Consider the following 21,977-nt stretch of genomic DNA (forward strand, 5'->3'; position numbering starts at 1 on the left):
GGAGAGAGGGTAATTTGATCGCCTTCATTTTCCTTGTTGGCATTTATTTCAGGCAAGAATGGCAAGCTGTTGTATTCAAATGGGACTTTACAAAATATATATTTTAAAACTTTGTTTTGCTTAGAATAATTTCATCTTTGTTGAACAGCAAGAAATAAACTCTATGTGAATCTTCCTACAAGTGACAGACACATCGAAACAGAAAAACAAGACCAGTTTTTTCTGGCAAAACTAATGCTGGGGAATGAGTGGTGATGCTCAGCAGAGAAATGAGAAATATTAATTTGGCTTTCTAACTAGGCAGAGAATATGTGAAATCCTTAAGCTGTTTTCTGTTTCTTGCGACCACCATTTTGTGGGCAGGAGCTTCAAGGAAATCTCAAGCTTTGAGAGTTTGGTTCCTAGGCCCTGCTTACCAGCTGTGTGACCTTGGGGAAGTTCTTTGCCTCTCAGAGACTCATCTGTGAGGATTAAATGAGATAAGGAGTATGGCATGACGGGCAGAAGCAGGCGTCAGGCAGACAGATGGACCTGGGAGCAAATTCTTTCTACCTAAGTCTCGTCCCATTCAGTAAAGGGAGAAGTTTGCCACCCATGATAACATTTTGTGGGGATTACATAAATTTATACATGTGTGTGTAAAGTACTTAGCATAATACCTGATGTGTTGTAGGCAAAAGTAAACAGACACTGCTGGTATTGTAATTAACAACCTATGCAAAATGTTTGGCACTAAAATGTCATGCTCCCTTTTGTTCTGCTCTGCAATTAATACTTACATTCGAACTTGATGTTTCGCAAGTTTTCTGGGAGGTCATGGAGAGCTACTTTTAGCCACTCATCCAGCTGCTTGGCAAACTTCCGAATCACCTGAGTTAAGCTAGAAGGGGAAATGATGCATTTTAAGTGCCTCGAGTGTCGCTCAGTTCTCCCATAGGCCCCCAGAAGGTGTTCTTTCCCCTAATCATGTTTTGACGGCTGCCAACAGGTGCCACTCGTAACAGCAAAGAGACAGGGTCAGCAGGCCAAGCCCTGTGGAAAGCTGGAGGGTCTGGGAAAGGCAGGACTAGGATGTGTTCTGGTGCCAAAGCTGGTCGGTGACACACAGTTGTGGGGCAGAGCCGGCAGTAAGGCTTGGCAGCGTCTAGAACTCTTTCTGCAGGCAAAACACGCTCCTTTGTGCTTGCAAAGAGCCTGGTGTGAGGGTGAAGACAATCTTGTCTGAGCCCCCAGCCAGGTGGGAACCCCATCTGCAACACAGCTGCCCGCCTCCCCACCCTGCTTGCTGAGCTGCCCGCCATGCGGTGGGAGCTGGGAAGAGGTAGCAGAGTTTTAAATTGGCAAACAAGCCTGATGTGGGCCTTGACACCATATTAGACTGGGAGAGTTGAGGGCCATTTTAGGATAGGAGGCCGGAAGGGGCTGGAGGGGGGCGGTAGCTTGCAATATGAGATGGGACTTTGGTGTTGAGAGCACCTTGAGCACCGTTTCAGGCTCTCAAAGAAATCTGCTCCTAGCTTTGGTCTGCTTTCCTCCGTGAGATCCTTCTTGGTGGTGGCAGATGTGGCGACCTCCCTGGTGGTGCCATCCACATAGTCCTCACCTTCCACCACCACCACCCACCCTGCCTGGCTTGTCATTCATCTCTCCTGTCAGACTATGCACGATCACCAACTGCCACCCTGCTGGGCAGTCCCATATGCCTCTAGTCACACACTGTTAACTTTTTCATGACTTCAGTCCAGCCTCTTCCAATTCCCTGCTCCCCAGTCCCCAGCAGCAGGGGCCGTTGCTGCCTCCTTCTCAGGGGAGACCAACCACACGGGAAGAACTTCATCAACGTTCCACTCCCTGCATGGACCGGCTCCTCGCCCTTCCTCATGGAATCAAGGAGCGAGCCCATCTCTTGTCCCCCATCTTAACCCCTCTTGCCTTCTCAAGAAGCTTACACTACTGCCCGTCCCTTCCCCTGTACAGTAGGTGTTTCCCTTTCTCCTGGGTCATTCTTCTCTTCATTTTGATGCACTGAAGTATGTCTCACCTTATAAGCTCAAAACTAAAACCCTGATTTCCTCCACGCCGTCTGTTCAAGCTGCCACCCCTCTGCCTTCCACATCACAGACACATTTCTTCAAAGGTCATCCAGACCCCTGCTTTCCTCTTTTTCACCTCTTTTCTCTCCTCCACTGGCTCCTGACCTCAGCCTCAGCAGCAGCAGCCTCAACCAAGACACCAATCGCAGTGGGCGCGTCTTGTTTGAATCCTGGCAGCACTTGACCCGGTTACGCACGCCCTGCAGTTGCAGTCATTCACCCTCCTTGGCCGGTTCTTCTTGGCCCCTATTTCTCATGGCTGCTCCTCTTTAGCCATGAAGTTCCTGGCCTCGACCTGGCATCATAGCTTCCAGTTCTAGCCTAGTCCTGGGCCGTCTTCTCAGAAAGGTTTGTTCCTCCCCCCAAGTAATTACCCCAGGCCCGAAGCTTCAGTCACCATCTACACTCATGTTTACACATAGTATCTCCAGCACAGAGGTCTACAGGACCCCAGGCCGACTGCACACGACCCTCCATTTGGAAATCCCAAAGGCACCTCAAACCTGACGTGTCCAGACTGATTTCCCCTTCTGACCTGGTTCTTCTCTCACATTATCTATTTCAGTGTAAACACTACTTTTCACAAAGTTTTAACTTTCTTATTACTAGAAATGTCAAACATACCCCAAGATATACAGAATAGCATAATAAACTGTCCAGTACCCATGACCCAGCTTCAACCATGAGCAACATCCTTGCTGGTTTAATTTATTACGTTTAATTTATTTCTTTTCTGGAGGGTTTTAAGCAAATCTAAGATGTCAAAAAATTCAACGTGCATTTATTTATTTATTTATTTTATAGACAGTGTCTCACCTTTGTTGCCCTCAGTAGAGTGCTGTGGTGTCACAGCTCACAGCAACCTCCAGCTCTTGGGCTTAGATGATTCTCTTACCTCACCCTCCCAAATAGCTGAGACTACAAGTGCCCACCACAATGCCCAGCTATTTTTTTGTTGCAGTTTGGCCAAGGCCGGGTTCAAACCCACCACTCTCGATATATGGGGCCAGCGCCCTACTCACTGAGTCACAGGTGCTGCCTTCAACGTGCATTTCTAACTGACGAGGTTTAAATACATATGTTCTACATGCATGCCCATTTAAAACCTCCCTGCCATTAATATACCTAATAGAATGAACAGTAATTCCTTAATAGCATCTGAAGTTCAGTCTGCATCCAAATTTCTCTATAGGTTGTTCTAAAAGTCCTCAAACATAGGAAAAATTATAACAACAGATACCTTGGAGCATGCTCGCCGTGAGTGGGAGAAAAGACTGTAAATGTGTGTGTGTGTGTGTGTGTGTGTGTGTGTAGAGAGACATGTAGAGAATTGACATGTAGAGAATATTTTGTATTTTGTAAAATTTTATAATAAATATTTTGTAAATAAAGGCACATTTGGCTACAATTTTCCATTTTCCCTTATATTTCTCTCAAAGATACATTTAGTTTCTTTGAATCGGAATCCAAACCAGGCCCACATATTGCATGAAGGATTTAGCATTGCCTTATTCCCTTTCTTAAATCTTTTTAATTCTAGAGCATTTCTTCCCTGCACACCTGCTCAACTCCTCCTCATCCATTTGGTCTCAGACCAGGTGTCACTTCCCTAGGAAAACCTTTCCTGAAGCCCCCTAAACTAGGTCAGTACCCCTGATTATTCCTCTTGAAAGGCCCTGTGGTTGTGACAGTTTGTAATCATGTACTAACTTGAGTGACTACGTACGTGTGCTAGCTTATCAGACTATGTATGTGTTTCTCCTCCACACACAGGGCAGAGCCTGTGTCTGCTTCGCTTATCACTGTATCCTCTGCACCTAGCATAGCACCAGACATGTTTGCTAAGTGAAATGAAAGAATGAATGGTTCCCACTCCTAGATGGACAGGCCTCAGCTGTTTTCCCTACAAGGCCCCACTCATCTCTGTCCTCGGGGCCTTCTTCTTGCCCCCCTGCCTTATCCATTCCCACAGAACCAGCCTCCTGCCTGTTTCTCCAACATTCCAGGCCTTTGCCTATTTTTTATTTTTTTTTTGAGAGAAGAGTCTCACTGTGTTATGCTAGGTAGAGTGCCCAGTGTCATAGCTCACAGCAACCTCAAACCCTTAGGCTCAAGTGATTCTCTTGCCTCAGCCTCCCAGGTAGCTAGGACTACAGGTGCCTGATAAAACACCCAGCTAGTTTTTCTATTTTTAGTAGAGATCGGGATCTTACTCTCGCTCAGGCTGGTCTTGAACTAAATCCTTGAGCTCAGGCAATCCATCTCTACCTCCCAGAGTTCTGGGATTACAGGCATGAGCCACTGTGCCAGGCCTCCTTGCCCACTTCTGCACTTGTGCCGCTGCCTGGAAGCTCTTGCCCCCAATGGCTGCTGCCCTACTGATCACCTGGTCTACCGCCCTACGCCCAGCTGGCTCCACCTCCTGCAGCACCTGATGCTGCTGTCACCTGGCTTCTTGACGTAACATCCTCCGTGAGTGTACACCTGCAGCCTGACCTCTTCCTCAGCTCTCCTTCCTCCTCCATCTCCTTCCCTAGGCTGGGACATAAGCATCTGTCTTGTACTTTTAGTGACATACTTTTCCTCCCTTTTATGCGGATGGCTCCCACATCTACAGCTCCAGTTTCAGCCCTCCTGCTACATTTTGGCTGACACTTGGCTCTCCCTGAACAACTGCCAGCAGAGATGTTACAATAGCCACAGTGGTGCTGATAGCAGGTACCTTTTAATGAGTACGATGTGCCAAGAACGAAACACTTCACACATACTTTATTTAGTTCTCACCTCGGCCCTGTGAAGTAGGTACAGTTGTTCGAGAGGGAGAACCAGAGAGATGAGAAACCAAGGCTCTGAGAAGGTATTTGACTTGTCCAAGGATGTGCGGCAAGTGGCAGAGCCCAGACTCAAGCTCAGGTCTGTCTGACCCCTCCCCATTATCCTACGACACTTTGCAGACAGTGCCCACACAGTGCACCTCCACACACCTGCCCTCCCGTCTCCAGAGGCTTCTCTGGCTCCCCTGTTAGGGGTGTTGCCATTCCATTAGCATCTCAGGCTTGGCCCTCAGCCTTCTGTGTTTCTTTGACTTCTTATCCTCCCTGCCCACACCACACACACACACACACACACACACACAGAGCACGCATGCACATGCACTTTCTTATCTTTAGCTAAACCAATGGATATTAATAACCACTACACCAAGGTTATGTGGAAGAGGTAAAAAACCCAAGTTTGAGGATGATTTCCTGTCCCTATAAATGAGGGCATATGATCCTTGACTGTCTCTGTAATAGCATCACTTACCCCTCCAGCCCCCCAGGAAGTTCAATATGCTTTTCTGAGTTGGAAAGAAGGTGTGTGTCTGAACTAGTGAATGGGGAACTGTGCCTCTGCCTGGGCCTGTCCGGGGTCATGAGTGAGAACTTCTAGAGCCAATGCTTGTCACACCTGAGCGTTCCACAGAGCCCGGAACACAGAAGGGACTCAAACAAGTTGGAGGGATGAATGAATAGTCCCATAGAAAACTACAAAAAGTCAGCATCAAACGGAGCTGGCTTTTGACTAGCTTTGTCTTCATGCTTTAAAGGAAAGGGCACTGGATTTGTAAGCCAAAGATCACAGTGGCAATTATTTAACATGCAATTTTTAAAAAAACTTCTCATCTGGCAGACATTCAATGAGGACATGGAGCATGTTTACCTTATTTAGTGCTGTATTCCAGGCCTGGCACAGGGCCTAGCACATGGTACCAATCAATAAACACTTGTTTAATGAACGAATGTGTGAGTGAATGAATATTTGAGTCCTGGCTGTTTCATTTATTTGTAGGTGAAGGTAGACAGGTCATTTCAGCCTTTAAGTTCAACTTCCATGTTTGTAAAAAAGAAGTTACTTATAGACAGGAAGGCGGGGGTTAGCATTTCATTTGTACCCCACAAACCGCCTTATAATAAACTACAAATGCTGCATGTGTGTGCATGTGTGTTTAACACCTATAATAAATAGACGAATGTGAAGCTTTCTTATAAAGGTATGTTGATTCCTTAGGAGGTTCCTTCTTGGTACAAAATATAGGTAGAAATTGAGATCAACGCACAGAAATAATTTAATAATTCAAAGCCTACATGGATCCTAGGTGTAGCACATACAGGAGATGTACATGTACAGGATAGGTATACATATATACATATGATTATAAAAATTGAAATCAGGGGTGGCGCCTGTGGCTCAACGGGTAGGGCGCCGGTCCCATATGCCGGAGGTGGCGGGTTCAAGCCCAGCCCCGGCCAAAAATAAAAAAAAAAAAAAAAAAAAAAAATTGAAATCAGTGTTAATATAGAACACTTGAATAATGCAGAAAAACAAGACACTACAATTTGTTCATGATCCCCCTAGAGGTAACTTTTGTCAGCCTATAATGGGTGTGTTTATGTTCCGCTGAGAATGTGGAAAGTTGAGAACAGCAGCACTCATACCGTAACGAGAAAAAGCCAGATCATCTACAAAATCATAACTTTTCTTAAAACCATCAGAGAGCTGAGGTCACAACCAGTTAGCCAGGGCTTTATGGGAAGACAAGCTCCTCCAAAGTGAGCGTGTCTTGGGGACTGGCTCACCTGCAGTGGAAGAACAAAGCAGGACGTCCCACAAGTGGGTAAAGTGGGTAAAAGGAATTCTGCTAACATTTTTGACAAATTGCTGAAGCCCAAGTGTGAACCAGCATGAGAATACTGAACTCTGAGAGCCACAAATACCAAGGAGGTTCACATCTGCTCACAAGCTGTTCTGGCAGACCTCACCAGGTGCTCCTACTAAGAGCAGGGAACAGAGGGAGCCCTTCTCAGACACGTGTGTGTGGAGTGTGGAGGAGGGGCACAGTCATTGCTGCAGAGAAAGCACTAAGCTACCCTGGACCTTTCTCCCTTCAGGAACGAAAGCTTCAAGTGACCAAGGAAAGGCAGAAGACACTGTTGACCCCAGGGAGTAGGGAAGACACACTGTAGGTGGGGGAAACATGAAAAGAAAAAGCTCCCTAACCCTAAAAACCATCATGGCTCAGACCACTGGAGATTTATCTCTGGATAGGACAGGAACACTGAGAATGTCCTATTCTGAGATCCAAAACCACAAGGCTTCCATAAGACTGACACTGAGTCAGAATAAAAGAGAAAGGCTCCCCACTTCCAGCTCCAAACAGGCTAACAAACACTAAGTCTCAAGCAACTGCAACAGAGGTGGTTAGGGAAAGCCTGAAGATGAAGGTGGAGCAGGAATATTGAGGAAAAAAACAACAAACTTCCAGCCTAACCACAGAGTACCCAGAAGAATTTGAATCTGGTGGCACACTGAAGGTAATTATCACAACAAAACCCAAACCCAATAAATGCCTGGATAGAAAGGACTGCCTCAACTCCTCACATTCAGAGCCCAGAGAAGAGACATGCCCAGTCTCTACTATTACCTCGGTCTCTACTGTTCTCCACACTATTTGGCAGTCGATTAAAACTTGTAAGATAAAATCAAGAAAAAGAATATACTGTCAAGAGATAAAGCAATGAACACAACCAGACTATCAAATAGGGAATTTAAAATAGCTATGATAAATATGTCAAATGCTTTTACAGAAAAGGTAAACAATAAGCACAAATAGATGAGGAATTTCATAAAAACACAAATTTTTTTAAAAGAAGAAATGTTAAAAATGAAAATAAAAGCAAAATATGGTGACAGAGATGAAGAATGTTTTTGACAGTCTCATTAGCAGCACTGACATACACAAGGAAATCAGTGAACCTGGAGCTAGGTCCATAAAAATCACCCAACCCAAAACACAAGGGCAAGAAAATGAGTGCAGAAAAAAAGCAGAGCAGAATCCAAGAATTGCGCAACAATATCAAGTGGTCTAACATACTTGCTACTGAAATACCAGAAGAAGAAAGAGGAGAGAAAACAGAGCAATGTCTGGGAATTTCCCAAAACTAATGAAATATACCAAAACATAGATCCAAGCTCAGGAAACCCCAAGCAGGATTCAAACAGAACAAAACAGATACATCATAGTCAAATAGCTGAAAACCACAGAGAGTAGAAATCGGAAGGCAGCTAAGGAGAACTGGCATGCTGCATACGGAGGAGCAAAGATGTACCAAGGACAAACACTCAAGACAGAAACAGGGAGATGTTTCGAGTGCTAAAAACGAAATAAAACAGAAGCTTGTCAATTCAGAATACCATACCCAATGAAAGTGTCTTTCAAAATGGAGAAACACTTTTTCAAACAAACTGAAATAATTCATTACCACCAGATCAGCAATACAAGAAATGTTACAGAAAATTTTACAGGCAGAGGAAAATGATATTACACAGAAAGTCAGATTTACACAAGGAAATGAAGATCAAGGATCATTAAAATGAAGGTAGATATAAAAGACTGTTTTCTATATATTTGCTCATTTTGAAAAGATAATTGTCTAAAGCAAAAATAGCTACAATATTTTGTGAGTTTATAGCACATATAAAAACAAAATGTATGACAGTAGCACAAACTGAGAGTATACCGTGATAAGATTCTTGTGAAGCAGTATGATATTATTTGAAGGTCTGATATAATTAAAAGACATATAAGCCCAAAGCAACTACTAAATTTTTTTTTTGAGCCACAGGCGCCGCCGCACTAAATTTTTTTTTTAAAAAGAGGTATTAAAAAACAAGCCAATTGTGAAGCTAAATCAAATGATAAAAAATAATTATCTCAAAACCAGGCACAAAAAAAGGAAAAAAGGTAGCAATATAGAAGATTTTAATCCAACCATACAATTAATTACATTAAAGATAAAGGTCTGAAACACCTCATTCTGTTGGCTATAAGAAATCTACTTCAAACATTAAGACAGAGTAACAGGGTAGAGAAAAGATGCAAACATTAATTAAAAAAACCACTTGCCATAGCTATATTACTACAAGAAAAAGTAAACTTCTAAATAAGAAATGTTATCAGGGATTAAAAAAAAAGACATCACATTATGAAAAGAAGTCAGTTCACCAAAAGACGTAACAATTCTAATTTGTATGTACTTAACAACAGTTTTAAAATAAGCTTCAAAATACATGAAGAGAAATGGATAGAAATACATAAATTTGTAATTACAGTTAGAGAGGCCTACATTCCTCTCTAAATCAGTAGAGACAAAGAAAATCTAAATAGCACTATTAATTAACTTGACCAAAATTGACATTTATAGAACACTTAACCTAATAGTATCAGAATATATGGCCTTTTCAAGTTCACATAGAACATTCACCAACATAGGCCATATTTTAGAGTGTAAAACAAGTCTCAACTAATTTTAAAAAATGGTTACAATACAGTGTGTGTAATTTGATCACAAGAGAATGAAAATAGAACGTATTAATAGAAAGATATCTTTAAAATCCCCAAATGTTTGGAAATGAAATAGTTTGCTTCTAAATAACTCATGGACTAAAAAGTAAGTTATAGGGAAAAGAAGAAAATATTTTAATTGAATTAAAGTGAAAATACAACATACCAAAATTTGTGAAATGCAGCTAAGCAGTGATTAGAAGAAAATTTATAACATTAAATGTTTTTATTAGAAGAGTAAAAATATACATAATTAATGATTGAAAGTTTCATTTAAACAAGGCCAGTCACAGTGGCTCATGCCTATAATCCTAGCACTTTTGGAGGCCAAGGTGGAAGGATCACCTAAGGTCAGGAGCAACACAGAAAGACTTTGTCTCTACAAAAAAAATAAAGAATTAGCTGGCACGGTGGCACATTCCTGTAGTCCCAGCTACTTGGGAGGCTGAGGGAGAAGTATCACTTGAGCCCAGGAGTTTGAGGTTGTAGTAAACTACTCTAACCCAGGCAACAGAGTGAGACCTTGTCTAAAAAAAGTAAAGAAATAAAAATGAAAAGAGACTAAAGAGCAAAATAAACCCAGAGAAAGCACACACACAAAAAAAAGACAAGATAAAAACATAAATTGATAAAGTTGAAAACAGAAAAACAGTAAGAAACCAGATACTTTGCTTAGAAGGGTGGTCTCCAGTATCACAGAAATGGAAAAACAAATACCATGTATGCTCACTTTTAAATTAGGAACTAAATGATCAACACACATGTGTAAATATGGTAGTAAAATTCAATGGAAATCAAACAGGTTGGGGGGAGCTGGGGATGAGTAAATTCACACTTAATGGGTACAATCCACACTACCTGTGAATGGATATAATTATAACCTCGACTCAAACTATACAAAAGTAATGCATGTAACCAAAATTGTTGTATGTCCATAACATTCCAAAATAAAATAAATTTTAAAAAACACCAGAGAAATCAAGAAACCAAGAGCTGTTTTTTTTTTTTTTTTTGAGAACATCAATAACAATGATAAATTTCTAGGCACACTGACCAAGAGAAAGGAAAAGAAGACATGAATTACCCACACCAAGAATGAAAAAGGGGGCAACATTACAGATCCTACATATATTAAAAGGATAGTAAGAAAATATGAATTTTAAAAATTTAAGACCAGGGCGGCGCCTGTGGCTCAGTCAGTAGGGTGCCGGCCCCATATACCGAGGGTGGCGGGTTCAAACCCAGCCCCGGCCAAACTGCAACCAAAAAATAGCCGGGCATTGTGGCGAGTGCCTGTAGTCCCAGCTGCTCGGGAGGCTGAAGCAGGAGAATCGCTTAAGCCCAGGAGTTGGAGGTTGCTGTGAGCTGTGTGAGGCCACGGCTCTCTACCAAGGGCCATAAAGTGAGACTCTGTCTCTACAAAAAAAAAAAAAAAAAATTTAAGACCAGGCGCAGTGGCTCACACCTGTAATCCTAGCGCTCTGGGAGGCCCAGGAAGGTGGATTGCTTGAGCTCAGGAGTTTAAGACCAGCCTGAGCAAGAATGAGACCCCATGTCTAATAAAAACAGAAAAACTAGATAGGCACCGTGACAGGTGCTGTAGTCCCAGCTACTTGTGAGGCTGAGGCAAGAGAATCGTTCAAGCTCAGGAGTTTGAGGTTGCTGTGAGCTATGATGATGCCCTGGCACTCTACCCAGGGCGATAGAGTAAGACTGTCTCAAAAAATGAAATAAGATAAGAATTAAAAAAAAACAAACAAAAATAAAATAATGAATGAATAAATAAATAAAATAAAAGGTAAATACAATCTACAAAACATTAAAAAAATAGATGAAATTCTTTATAGAGTAATGTGACTGCTCCCTGTAACAGTTCCCAGAGGAGACGGATGCCACTCAAGGTGGGAGAGGTTTTTTATAGGTGAGAAGTTACAAAGGGAGAATGCTGCAACCTGAGGCTTGAAGCAGTGGGCTTTCTTCTACCCTGTGCCCAAAGGACAACCGGAAATAGAAAGTCTGCCAGGAAGGAAGCAGAGCCCTAAGCCCTGAGACCCAGGCAGCTTCACAGGGAGCGGGCCACAGAATCAATCTCCTGACTTTACTCTCCTCCCTTCCTCCCTGAGAGAAGCCCTGTGAGGAGGCCCATGCTGCCACGTACCCCACCCTCTGCCCCACTGGGCAGAAGGCAGCGTGGAGTGTGGGAGGGAGCATCTGGAAGGGTGTGGAAGCGATCCAAGATAAACTCTAAGATTAAGTTGTTTTCTTTTAGAGCAAAGCACAAGAACAATATATACAGTATATCATTGTTCCAGAAAGAAAGAGAAAAAGAGCATGTTATATTCATTGATTAGGTGTGCATAGCAGATCTGGATGGACCCCCCAGAAAATGATCATATTTGATACTCTTGTGAGAGGACTGGGGTAGGTGGGGAACAAGAGTGTTTTTGGGGGGGATACTTTTCATTATATACCAAATATGATACCTTCAGAATTCTGAACCACATGAATGGTTCAAGGTATTAAAACCTTATTTATATTCAAAAATATAAATAAACTTTAATATTTGAAAGTCCAATATTAACTGTCTTTACAAGGCAGGCCCCCTAGACAGTGCATGATTATAATCAATGAAAGAGAAGCATGAACCGTCTATGGTGAGGACCGGCCATGAGGGGAGACAAGAACAAGTGTGCCCACCTGTCAGGTAAAGCCTGCAGCACTGTGGGCATCAGCACCCCGGAGATAGCTTTGTAGAGGATGGAGTCACACACGCCGACGATGTTCACCACCGTGGAGGAGCCCAGCACGGGCAGCATGTGGGGTGGCATTCCTTGCCAAAAGTGCAGAAGAAAACTTTGAACCTGTATTGACCCACAGAGAGAAGAACCATAAGGTTACACAGGGCAGAGCTTTGGGACTCCACCAAGGCCGACCCAGGCTATGGTGCTGTCTCCTTCCCCTGCAGCCATCCCAGCCTGGCATGCTATAAGAGGCCCTGGAGTTCCTCCGGCCCTGAGTCTGTCCCCTGCCCGTGTGCAGCATGCCACCTGGGGCCTCCTTGCCCGGAAGAGAACCAGCACGTTAACCCATACATGAGTCCATCAGCTCCGGCAAAGCTTACTGTGGTCTGGGAAGTGTTTCAAGAAGGGCAGGTGGGCCATTGTTTGTGAAAAGTTCAGAGCACTAGTGCTCATTATCCTTTCAGCCCACTGATATCTCAGGGGCCTCTGGTTGTTCTGGGAAGGAAGGGAGTTGCAGGTAAAAGGAGTGTGGCTGAAAGGAGTCATTCAACTGCCATGCACAAAATTCCCCTGGTTCAAATTTTTGTGCCTAAACCTGGGTAAAGTACACGGACCTTTCCATACCCAAATTCTTCCATTTCCCAAAGATCCTTGGCCAGTTGGTGCGATCTGTGCAGTAAGCTATGTGGGTACATGGAGTGTGTGACGTTTTCTTTTTATCCCCACAACACAAGCACAGAACAGAACAGAGTAGGCGCTCAAAAGTGCAATTATCATCATTACCAGGAGGAGAGCAGGAAATTGAGCCATGTTGCTACGGAACAGACAGCAGGGTGAATGTGCAAAGATACCCCTGTACCTTCTAGTGTGTCTGTGAGTAGGAGGTGGGGAGAGCAGAATGGGGGTGGAGGGTGGGAAAATGTAAGGGATGTGGAGGGTAACAGCAGAGGTCCCTTAACTCGATATATAATGGCATTCATGCTATCTGGACTTCAGTCGAGGAGATGGACTATGCATCTTTCTTTCCCCCCCAGAGGAGCCCTCTGGAACCCCCTATGCAGCATCGCTCACATCCCTGGTTCCCCAAGTCAGTCCTGATACAACATGGGAGATAATATAGTCCTTCTAGTCTAATACTTTGGAGCTGGCATTATTACCACCATGGGCTTTCATTATTGAGTGCCTACCATATGCCAGGTACTTTGCAAAGGTACTCTCATTTAATACTCATACTAGTACTACAGCCGAGAATCATTTTTCTCATTTGCAGAGACATTCATTTCCCAAAGCCAGATAGCCAATTAGGGAATGGATGAGAGAGAGCCTATGTGCCTCAGCCCCTCCACAATCAGTCTTTTTTTTTTTATTAATATTAAATCATAGCTGTGTACATTAATGCAATCATGGGGCACCATACACTGGTTTTATAAACAGTTTGACACATTTTCATCACACTGGTTAACATAGCCTTCCTGGCATTTTCTTAGTTATTATATTAAGACAATTATATTCTCCATTTACTAAGTTTCACCTGTACCCCTGTAAGATGCACCATAGGTGTAATCCCACCAATCACCCACCCTCCGCCCATCCTCCCCCTCCCTCCCCTCCCTCTCCCCCTTCCCCATATTCTTAGGTTATAACTGGGTTATAGCTTTCATATGAAGCTATAAATTAGTTTCATAGTAGGGCTGAATACATTGGATACTTTTTCTTCCATTCTTGAGATACTTTACTAAGAAGAATATGTTCCAGCTCCATCCATGTAAACATGACACATCAGTCTTGTTCTTCACATGATAATTGGGCTTCTTCCAATGGGAATAAAAGTAGTATTTAATGCGTAGGTTTTTGTAGATTCCTAAAAAGTACTTGTTACAGTGCTTGGCACATGATAGATGCTTAGTAAAGGTTAGCTGCTATTATCATTATTATTATTATTTGAGACAGAGTCTTACTTTCTCATCCCCAGTTCAGTGCCATGGCACATAGCTCACAGCAACCTCAGACTCCTGGGCTCAATCTGTTCTCTTATCTCAGCCTCCTGAGTAGCAGGGACTACAGGTGCCCAGCACAATGCACAGCTTTTTTTAGAGAGGGAGTCTCGCTCTTGCTCAGGCTGGTCTTGAACCCATGAGCTCAGGTAATCCATCCACCTCAGCCTCCCAGAGTGCTAGGATTACAGGCGTGACCCACTGCACCTGGCTTACTACTATTATTATTATTATTATTATTATCATCATCTTCATCATATCATGGAGGTTCTAGAATCACTAGGCTTAAGAAATCAGTACACTGCCCTAAATGTTTGAGACACTCCTGGCTAAGTTTTTGAGTGTCACCCAGCCAAGATCCTTGCAGTGGCTCTGCCCATCTGTCAAAGTGTCATTGAGACACCTGGTGGCTGACTATTGCCCTGGCCTGGGCCTGGAGATGGCTGCACCTCTTGGACAAAGTGCTTGCCCTCCGGAGGACCCTCCACCATGCCCTGATTCCAACTCATCCCTGGGCATCAGCTCAGGTCAGGTCCTGGACCTCCCTGCCTGTTCTTCCAACTCAGAGTAAGAAACTCTGCCCAGTAGATTCCTGAGTTGGTAGAATCTGAATTCATTTGCCTTACTCAGCTTTGCTTGCACGCGGCCCTACCCGGCTTTTATATGAGCAGTCAATTTCTAGCAAAGTCTGGAAGAGATCAGCTGTTGTGTAGGTTAAAACAAATCTGTGGAAAAATCAGTGTCTTTAGCAGGCATCTGTCAGTTTAAAGGCTGTTCAAGCTGCGCAGGGAACCCTGATCAGTTCTCAGTTTCCTATGAAGCTTTTTCATTATCCAGTTTTGAACTCCCTTCCCACTTTCTGCATGCTAGGCCATTTAGTGTCCAGGTGAGAACCAGGTGAGAAAGGAAGGAGGGCGAAGAGCGTAAAGCTCAAAAGTGGCAACTCAGATGTGAGCCGAAGCAGACTACCAACCAAGTCAAGGTGTACCGGATACATCCAGCATCCATTTACCAATGACTTGTCTCAGCTGAAAGCTGTGCATCTTTCTTTTGGGGTTGGGTGGAATGATCTAGGTTCATCTTCAAAACAGCCACCAAATAGTCCTGCCAGTGGAGCAGAAAGAGAGAACATTGGACTAAAAGTGTCAGGTGACTAAAGGAAGTAGTTTGGCCTGTCAACCAGCTGGTGACCTGGGGCAAGTCTCTTAACTTTTTGGTTATGTGTCTGATAAGAGAAGAATTAGTATGATCTTTTACAGTCCACAAAGAGCTTTTACAGCTTTTACAGTGTTATCTCCTCCTTCTAGTAATCCTGCAAATTAGATAGGTGGGAATGATACTTTTTACCTTCCTTTCTAAGATGAAGAACTGGCACGGAAGGCGGGTCTTGACCCCAAGTCTGGCACTCCTCCCAGGGGGCCTCTGCCCCTCACTGAGTGTCTGGCTCTCTCACCATATATTCTACATCCCAGTTGCTGGCTTGCCGACCTCTCCCCAGCTCCAGACTGTGTCTTACTCGTTTCTCCAATGGTACCATTAGGTGGCCAAAAAGTGTTGGAATTCAGTGAATGGAATTAAGTGAAATGAAATGATGGGTGAGTTCTGAGATAAATAAAGCATGAACAGAAGGAAGGACTGCCACTAGTTTTGTTGTTAGTCATCATGGTAGAGAGACCGACAGCCATCCCTCCTGAAATTGAGCTTCTCTTCTACAGCAGTGTGTGTGAGCCGCTGCCCAGTGAGGGACCACACTCCCCAGCTGCTGCTGCATCAGTGTGGGGCCATGATTCCAGCTCTTGCCAGTGGAATATGGGTAAAAGTGATGTGTTCTCTTTCTGGGCCGACAAAGCTAATGAGGGGTAGGCCTTCCTTGTAGCTTTATTGCCCCACTATCAGCTGAACAAAGAGGACTCCAAGGCTCTAGGGAAGGGTGTAGCCAGAGTGGAAGGAGCCTAGGTCCCTAAACCATCCCCAGCAACCAGCTTTCCAACCAAGAACAACCACGTTAGATTGAGACACATGAGTGAGAAAGAAACTTCTAGTGTGTTAAGATTTGGAGAGTTATTTGTTACAGCAGAGAGTATCTCCTCTAGTCATGAATCACTATTTGCCCTGATCTCAGTGATCTTTCGAATGTAAGATATTCCCACGGTTTGAGAGGAAAAAAAAAATCCACTGAAGTGCTTGCTCAAGTAATTTGGGAGACTTTACAGGATATTTTAGAAATCTAGAGGATAAAGGTCAGCAGAAGGAAGAATGGTGCTTCTTTACCAGCACACTGCCGTCCCTTTGGAGCTGTGTCTAAGAGCCAAGGGCAGTGTAAATGCTCAGTAAACATGGCTGGTGTAAGACACAGTGGGGGGCAGGCAGAAGAACATGGGAGAGGAACATTTTGTATCACACATCATTTTTATACCCTTCCACCTTCAACAGTACCACCACCCCCAACACATACGAAAGGAATCTGCAAGATCTTTTCCACCAATAACTATTGGATTTTTATAGCCCTTTGAGAGGCTATATTATCTTTTCGTCAAAAAATGATAAAGTTTTATAACTGTATTATTGGTTATTGGGTTTCAATCCTTTCTCATTGTCTCCTCTCCCTTCCTTACCTGCAAATAAAAATGAAATGGACTTCTTACATTGTTTGGATTTAAATATGGCCCTGCTGGTGGGATTGGATGAAAATATGGACCAGACCTTGAGAATAAAGGATAGCCAACTCCAAATACAACCAAGTGAATGAGTCTCAGGGAAAGATTAAATCCAAAATATAAAAAGTTTTGGCTTGGTGCCCGTAGCACAGTGGTTACGGTGCCAGCCACATACACTTAGGGTGGTGGGTTAGAACCCGGCCTGGGCCAGCTAAACAACAATGACAACTGTAACAAAAAATAGCCGGGTGTTTTAAATTAAAAAAAAAAAAAATATATATATATATATATATATTTATAAATATATATATATATTTATATATATATAGTTTTTCTTTAGTTTCTCTGAGTCTATGATTCTAGGTGTAAGGATATGCTGGTAAAATGGTGTTCACAGTGTGCAGATAGGGCAGGAGGTGGTTCCCCAGTTAAGTCAAGGAGGAGGCCATGGCAGCTGCTACACACACTTAAGATGTGTAGAATGGGATAATAATCATACCTGCTTCATGGGATTCCTGTGAAGAGTAAGGGAGCTACCAGGCGCCAAGGTTACCAAGGGGCTGAGCACCTAGCAGCAGCTCATGAAATGGGAGCTAGTATCAATTACATTTTAATGCCTGGCAGTCACAGCTCAGCCCTTGTTGACCTACCTCATCAAAGTTGGCTCTTATTACAGTGTCCAGTATTCTCTGACAGTGGGTTCTGTACATCATAATAAAGGTGGAGACCTGTAGGGGCAGGCGGAGAACCAACAACAAGGCACAGGTTAGTAGACATTGCTGCTGCCCTTGGGATTTTAGGGTTTAGGTCTTTTATTCCCTGGCCTGGGTTGGGGGGTGGAATTCACCTAACACTTGTTCTCTGACCCTGGGCTCCCTTCTCTGTACTCATACAGCACCTAAGTGTTTCTCTGTCACAGCACGCACCCCATGACACAAAAAAATGGTGGTTTTTCTCTCCACCTCCATTCTCCACCCCACCCCAGCCCCTACCGAGACTGTGGGCTTAGGAAAATGAAAATGGCATATTATTCATGCTTGTGTATCCAGTACCTAGCACAGTGCCTGGCACGTAGCATTTAGTAGGATGTACTGAACTAAGTTCTCATTGGCTAGGATACAGAAAAGTTTAAAAAGTTAAAAATCTGACGTGAATTTATAAGAAGTGCTTCTGCCAAAAGCCTCATTAAGACATTTGGAAATGTCCAAGGAAAGAAAGCAAAGAAAATGTCATCTCCCCCCTCCATTTAGCAAAAAAAACCCAAACAAACAAACAAACACCTTTTTTTTCATTTATTCAATAACTTTTAAACCATGGTGCAAGAAGTTTGTTTTTGTGTTTGTTGACCAAAAAAGCAAATTTGAGGAAAAATATTTATCTGCTTCTTAGATTTAAAGCGTCCTTTACAGAAACAAGTTCATCTTCTTCATCTCAGAGCACAGACACGCTTCTTACATAAACTAGAGTTTGCTTATACAAGTGTCCATCTCCTTGACTATAAACTTCCTGAAAGCAGGATTCATGTCTCGTTCTCCACTGCATCCAAGCCCCTAGTGTAAACTAGGAGACTAAGTGGACACTTGATACAGGTTAGAGCCTGGGCTGCATCAAGATCGATGCAATTAAAGATCACATCTTTGTCTTTTCGGTAACTTGCTCCAAATACTCTAAGATCAAAATCATCTGATTCACTATATCTATAAAGTCTTCTTTGTCTATGGGACTATGATTTCAACAAGTTCCCTGCAGCACATGGGAAAACAGACTTTATCCTGTGAAAGGCAATTCAGACGGGGATAGTTCTTTCCTTGTGAAATGAGACCATGTAACAACATAGGACGATCATGGAGATAGACAGATGGAAAGATAGATCAGGATAGATGAAAGATAGATAAACTTTTTAATTTTAGTATAGTGTTGGATTTACGGAAACATGATAAAGATAACACAGGGAGCTACCATACACCTCATGTCCAGTTACCCCTACTGTTAACACCTTACTTTACTATGGTACATTTGTCACAACTAATAAACCAATACCGATACATTATTATTAATTATAGTCCATGCTTCATTTAGATTTCTAGCTTTCATTTTTAAACTCAGTGTTTTGCAGAGACAGAGTATGAGGTAAAGAAGGAAACCACCCACCCCAAGCAATCACTTCAGGTGTGGTTACCTTCTCCTCAGGCAGACTGGCTGGCAGATTTAGATCTTTGACATTGGGAAACTCTGGCAGCAATGTTCCAAGTTTGGACCGGGGTGAATATGCCACTGTCTGCTTGCTCACTTCTTTCTTGCCTGTCTCGCTCACCCAGGCAGCTCCTTTCTTGGAATACATCACATCGTAATACTGGGAGCTCTCTTTCACCGCAATGCCATAGTAATGGTACCTGGGCCACAGAGAGAGGGAGAGAGAGAGCCACATGCACCATTATTAAGTGGGGTTTCCTGAGTAGGGGGAGATGTTGCCCAAGGCCAAGGATGGCTGGGCCCATCCTACCTGGAGCCAAAAGAGTTAACTTTCTTGTAAGGCTCGATACCTCTGAAATCTAGAATTAAATCAAAGTTCTATGTTGCCAGCCATCAATCAGGCAGGTAAAAATAACTAAAATTGCCTCCTACAGAAAATGTTAAGTCAAATACTTCACAAAGCTGAGAGAGGAAAAATTTTCCATTTGTTCTTGATTTCATGTCTAGCCAAATGATCTCACGGGCACAGCACACTCCCTCCTGCAGGGACTCAAGCCGAAGGATGTGTTTATGATTGCTAACTGCACCTCTAACAAAAATTCATTTGGCCTATGTTTTCTTTAATCAATCAATAGTAGTCTCAAAGAACCGTATTTTTAAAAAGATAAATTTAGCACTTCAGTTGACACTGATGTAAAACAAATCCCAGAACTTTTTATTAAAACAAAATGGGCTTAATAATAGCAATGTTTTCAATTAAGACTAATGAGAGAATGGAGGCTGCATTTTGTTTGGATTTTAGCTGCAACCTATCGAGCACTTGCTATGTGCCAGGCACTTTGCTTTACATTCAATAAGTTATAAAATAACCTTATGAAATGAGGATTATTACAGTTTTTCTACAGCTGAGAAAAATGGAGGCGAGAAAGCTCAAGCAATTTGCTCAAGGTCACATAGCTATTTAGGGTAAGAACAAGTTCTTGAACATAGATCTTATTTGACTACAAAGCCACAATGCTATGCTAACAAAAACACTGCATGGTGGTGTTATAAACACAGTTATGGAGTTTAGTTTAATGAAAACACAGATTTCTAGGCCCCTAGTAATTAGGAACATCTGGGAAAGGGGCCTGAGAATCAGCACTGAAACCAGTACCAGAGGTAATTCTGAAACCACGTCAGCTGAGTGCCCGACACAAAATGTCTTATTTAATTTCACAAGCTCCCCAGATAGCTGAAACTAATTATAAAATATTATTCCTATTTTACAGATGAGGAAAAACTAATTATAAAATATTATTCCTATTTTACAGATGAGGAAACTAAGACCCGAGAATTTAAATGACACACCCAAGATCACCCAGTGAGTAAGTAGTAGAGGCAGGATTTGAATCTCCAAAGGACTTTTAACCACTTAGTCAGCGATTCCCAACTTCCCTAATTAGAAGAATCACTTACAAAACATATTAAGACATAGACTTCTGGGTCCCGCCCCCAGAGATTCCCATTAGTAGGTCTAGAGTAGATTTTCACAGTCCCACGACAATACTAATATAAATAATTCAGGGGTTTCCCTTTTAGAAATTCTGCACCACATATCAACTACTTTTCTCTACCCATGGGGATATGGTGACAGCCACAGAAGAACACAAACTAAAAAGGCTTTCACAGGGAGGAAAGGGGTGAGCACACGTAACCTTCCCTCTCCCCGGCCCGCTGCACTCCTGATACCATTCCGTGATATTGCTGCTTAGCGGGCATCTCGCCTCTATCTGAATGCCCTCTGGGATGAAGAACTCGGGCCCTCCGAAGGCAGCCCAGTTCATTTTGTAGGTGTGGTTATCCAAAAATTCTTCTTTGTATTGGAGCTAACTTCGCCTTCTACTTCCCAACTGTCATAACTGCCTTTCCATCTGAAAGGGGCTCCTTGGGTGGGGGAGGGGGCGGGGTTCTGGAGGCTCCAGAAGCAACCTTTAGGCGGGAAGACAGTTATGAATGACATGTCTCCCTAACTCTGCAAAGTCTATAACCTCCATAGACTCAGACAGTCATAACAGTATATTCAGAGCAGACCACTTCTGAATTTTCAGAGTGCGTGTTTTCTTTCTCTCTCTCTTTTTTTTTTTAGAGACAGAGTCTCACTCTGTCGCCCTTGGTAGAGTGCTGTGGACAGCAACCTTCAGCTCTTGGGCTTAGTCGATTCTTTTGCCTCAGCCTCCTAAGTAGCTGGGACTACAGGTGCCCGCCACAAGGCCCAGCTGTTTTTGTTATTGTTGCAGTTTGGCCTGGGCTGGATTTTGACCTGCTACTTTCAGTATATGAGGCCGGTGCCCTACTCACTGAGCCACAGGCACCCCCCACCCCCACCCAGAGTGTGTGTTTCTGTAATTAGCAACTACGGTAAAGCTGTTATTGCTCTGACCCTTTCTCAGTTTTTCTATTAGTTCTGTAGGGCATATCAACACACTCTTCACACTAGCCCCATCCCAAATTTCTTCTGTCAAAGTAAATTTGCTGAGAAATTTTCTCTATAAGGCCAAATTGTGGAGACCAGAGTGTCTTATTGCCACTGGTTGAAGGTATGATCAACCTTGAAGGATCCTTATAAGAGGATACAACAAAGTTGACTAAACAGAATTTTTAAAGAAGATGCTTTTAGATTTTTAAAGAAGATGGCCCAATTTGCCCATCTCTATGTTGAAGAAAGACCAAAACCAAAAACAGATCAACAGATTCTCATATAGGGAGACAAAAGGAAACTGTATGCAAGTTTATGTAAGGATGGGAAACCTTTCTGTTCTATCTTGACTGTCATCACTATTTCTACTCTTCTTAGAAATGTGCAATAATGTATTGGAACCAGTAATTTCTCAAAGACTAGGAACTGAAGAAAAATCATTCATTTCCATTCCTTT

At 43.0% G+C, this 21,977-nt stretch overlaps 1 protein-coding gene across 9 annotated transcripts in view; it reads right to left on the reverse strand.

Annotated features, from left to right (window-relative positions):
• Window positions 1-21,977, reverse strand: part of RFX4 (regulatory factor X4) — a 183,346-nt gene that overhangs the window by 55,006 nt on the left and 106,363 nt on the right. For 8 of the 9 annotated variants that reach the window (XM_053586647.1, XM_053586644.1, XM_053586648.1 and 5 more), the window contains 4 exons: window positions 19,049-19,262; window positions 17,520-17,597; window positions 12,175-12,338; window positions 780-880 (listed from right to left, as the gene is read on the reverse strand). In XM_053586647.1, coding sequence (XP_053442622.1) covers window positions 780-880; window positions 12,175-12,338; window positions 17,520-17,597; window positions 19,049-19,262 — 557 coding nt within the window. Of the gene's footprint in view, window positions 1-779; window positions 881-12,174; window positions 12,339-17,519; window positions 17,598-19,048; window positions 19,263-20,793; window positions 20,912-21,977 lie in introns of those variants that run through there. The other variant, XM_053586653.1, reaches the window with a different exon arrangement.

Source organism: Nycticebus coucang, chromosome 3 (genome assembly GCF_027406575.1).
Source record: "Nycticebus coucang isolate mNycCou1 chromosome 3, mNycCou1.pri, whole genome shotgun sequence".
Classification (NCBI taxonomy): domain Eukaryota; kingdom Metazoa; phylum Chordata; class Mammalia; order Primates; family Lorisidae; genus Nycticebus; species Nycticebus coucang.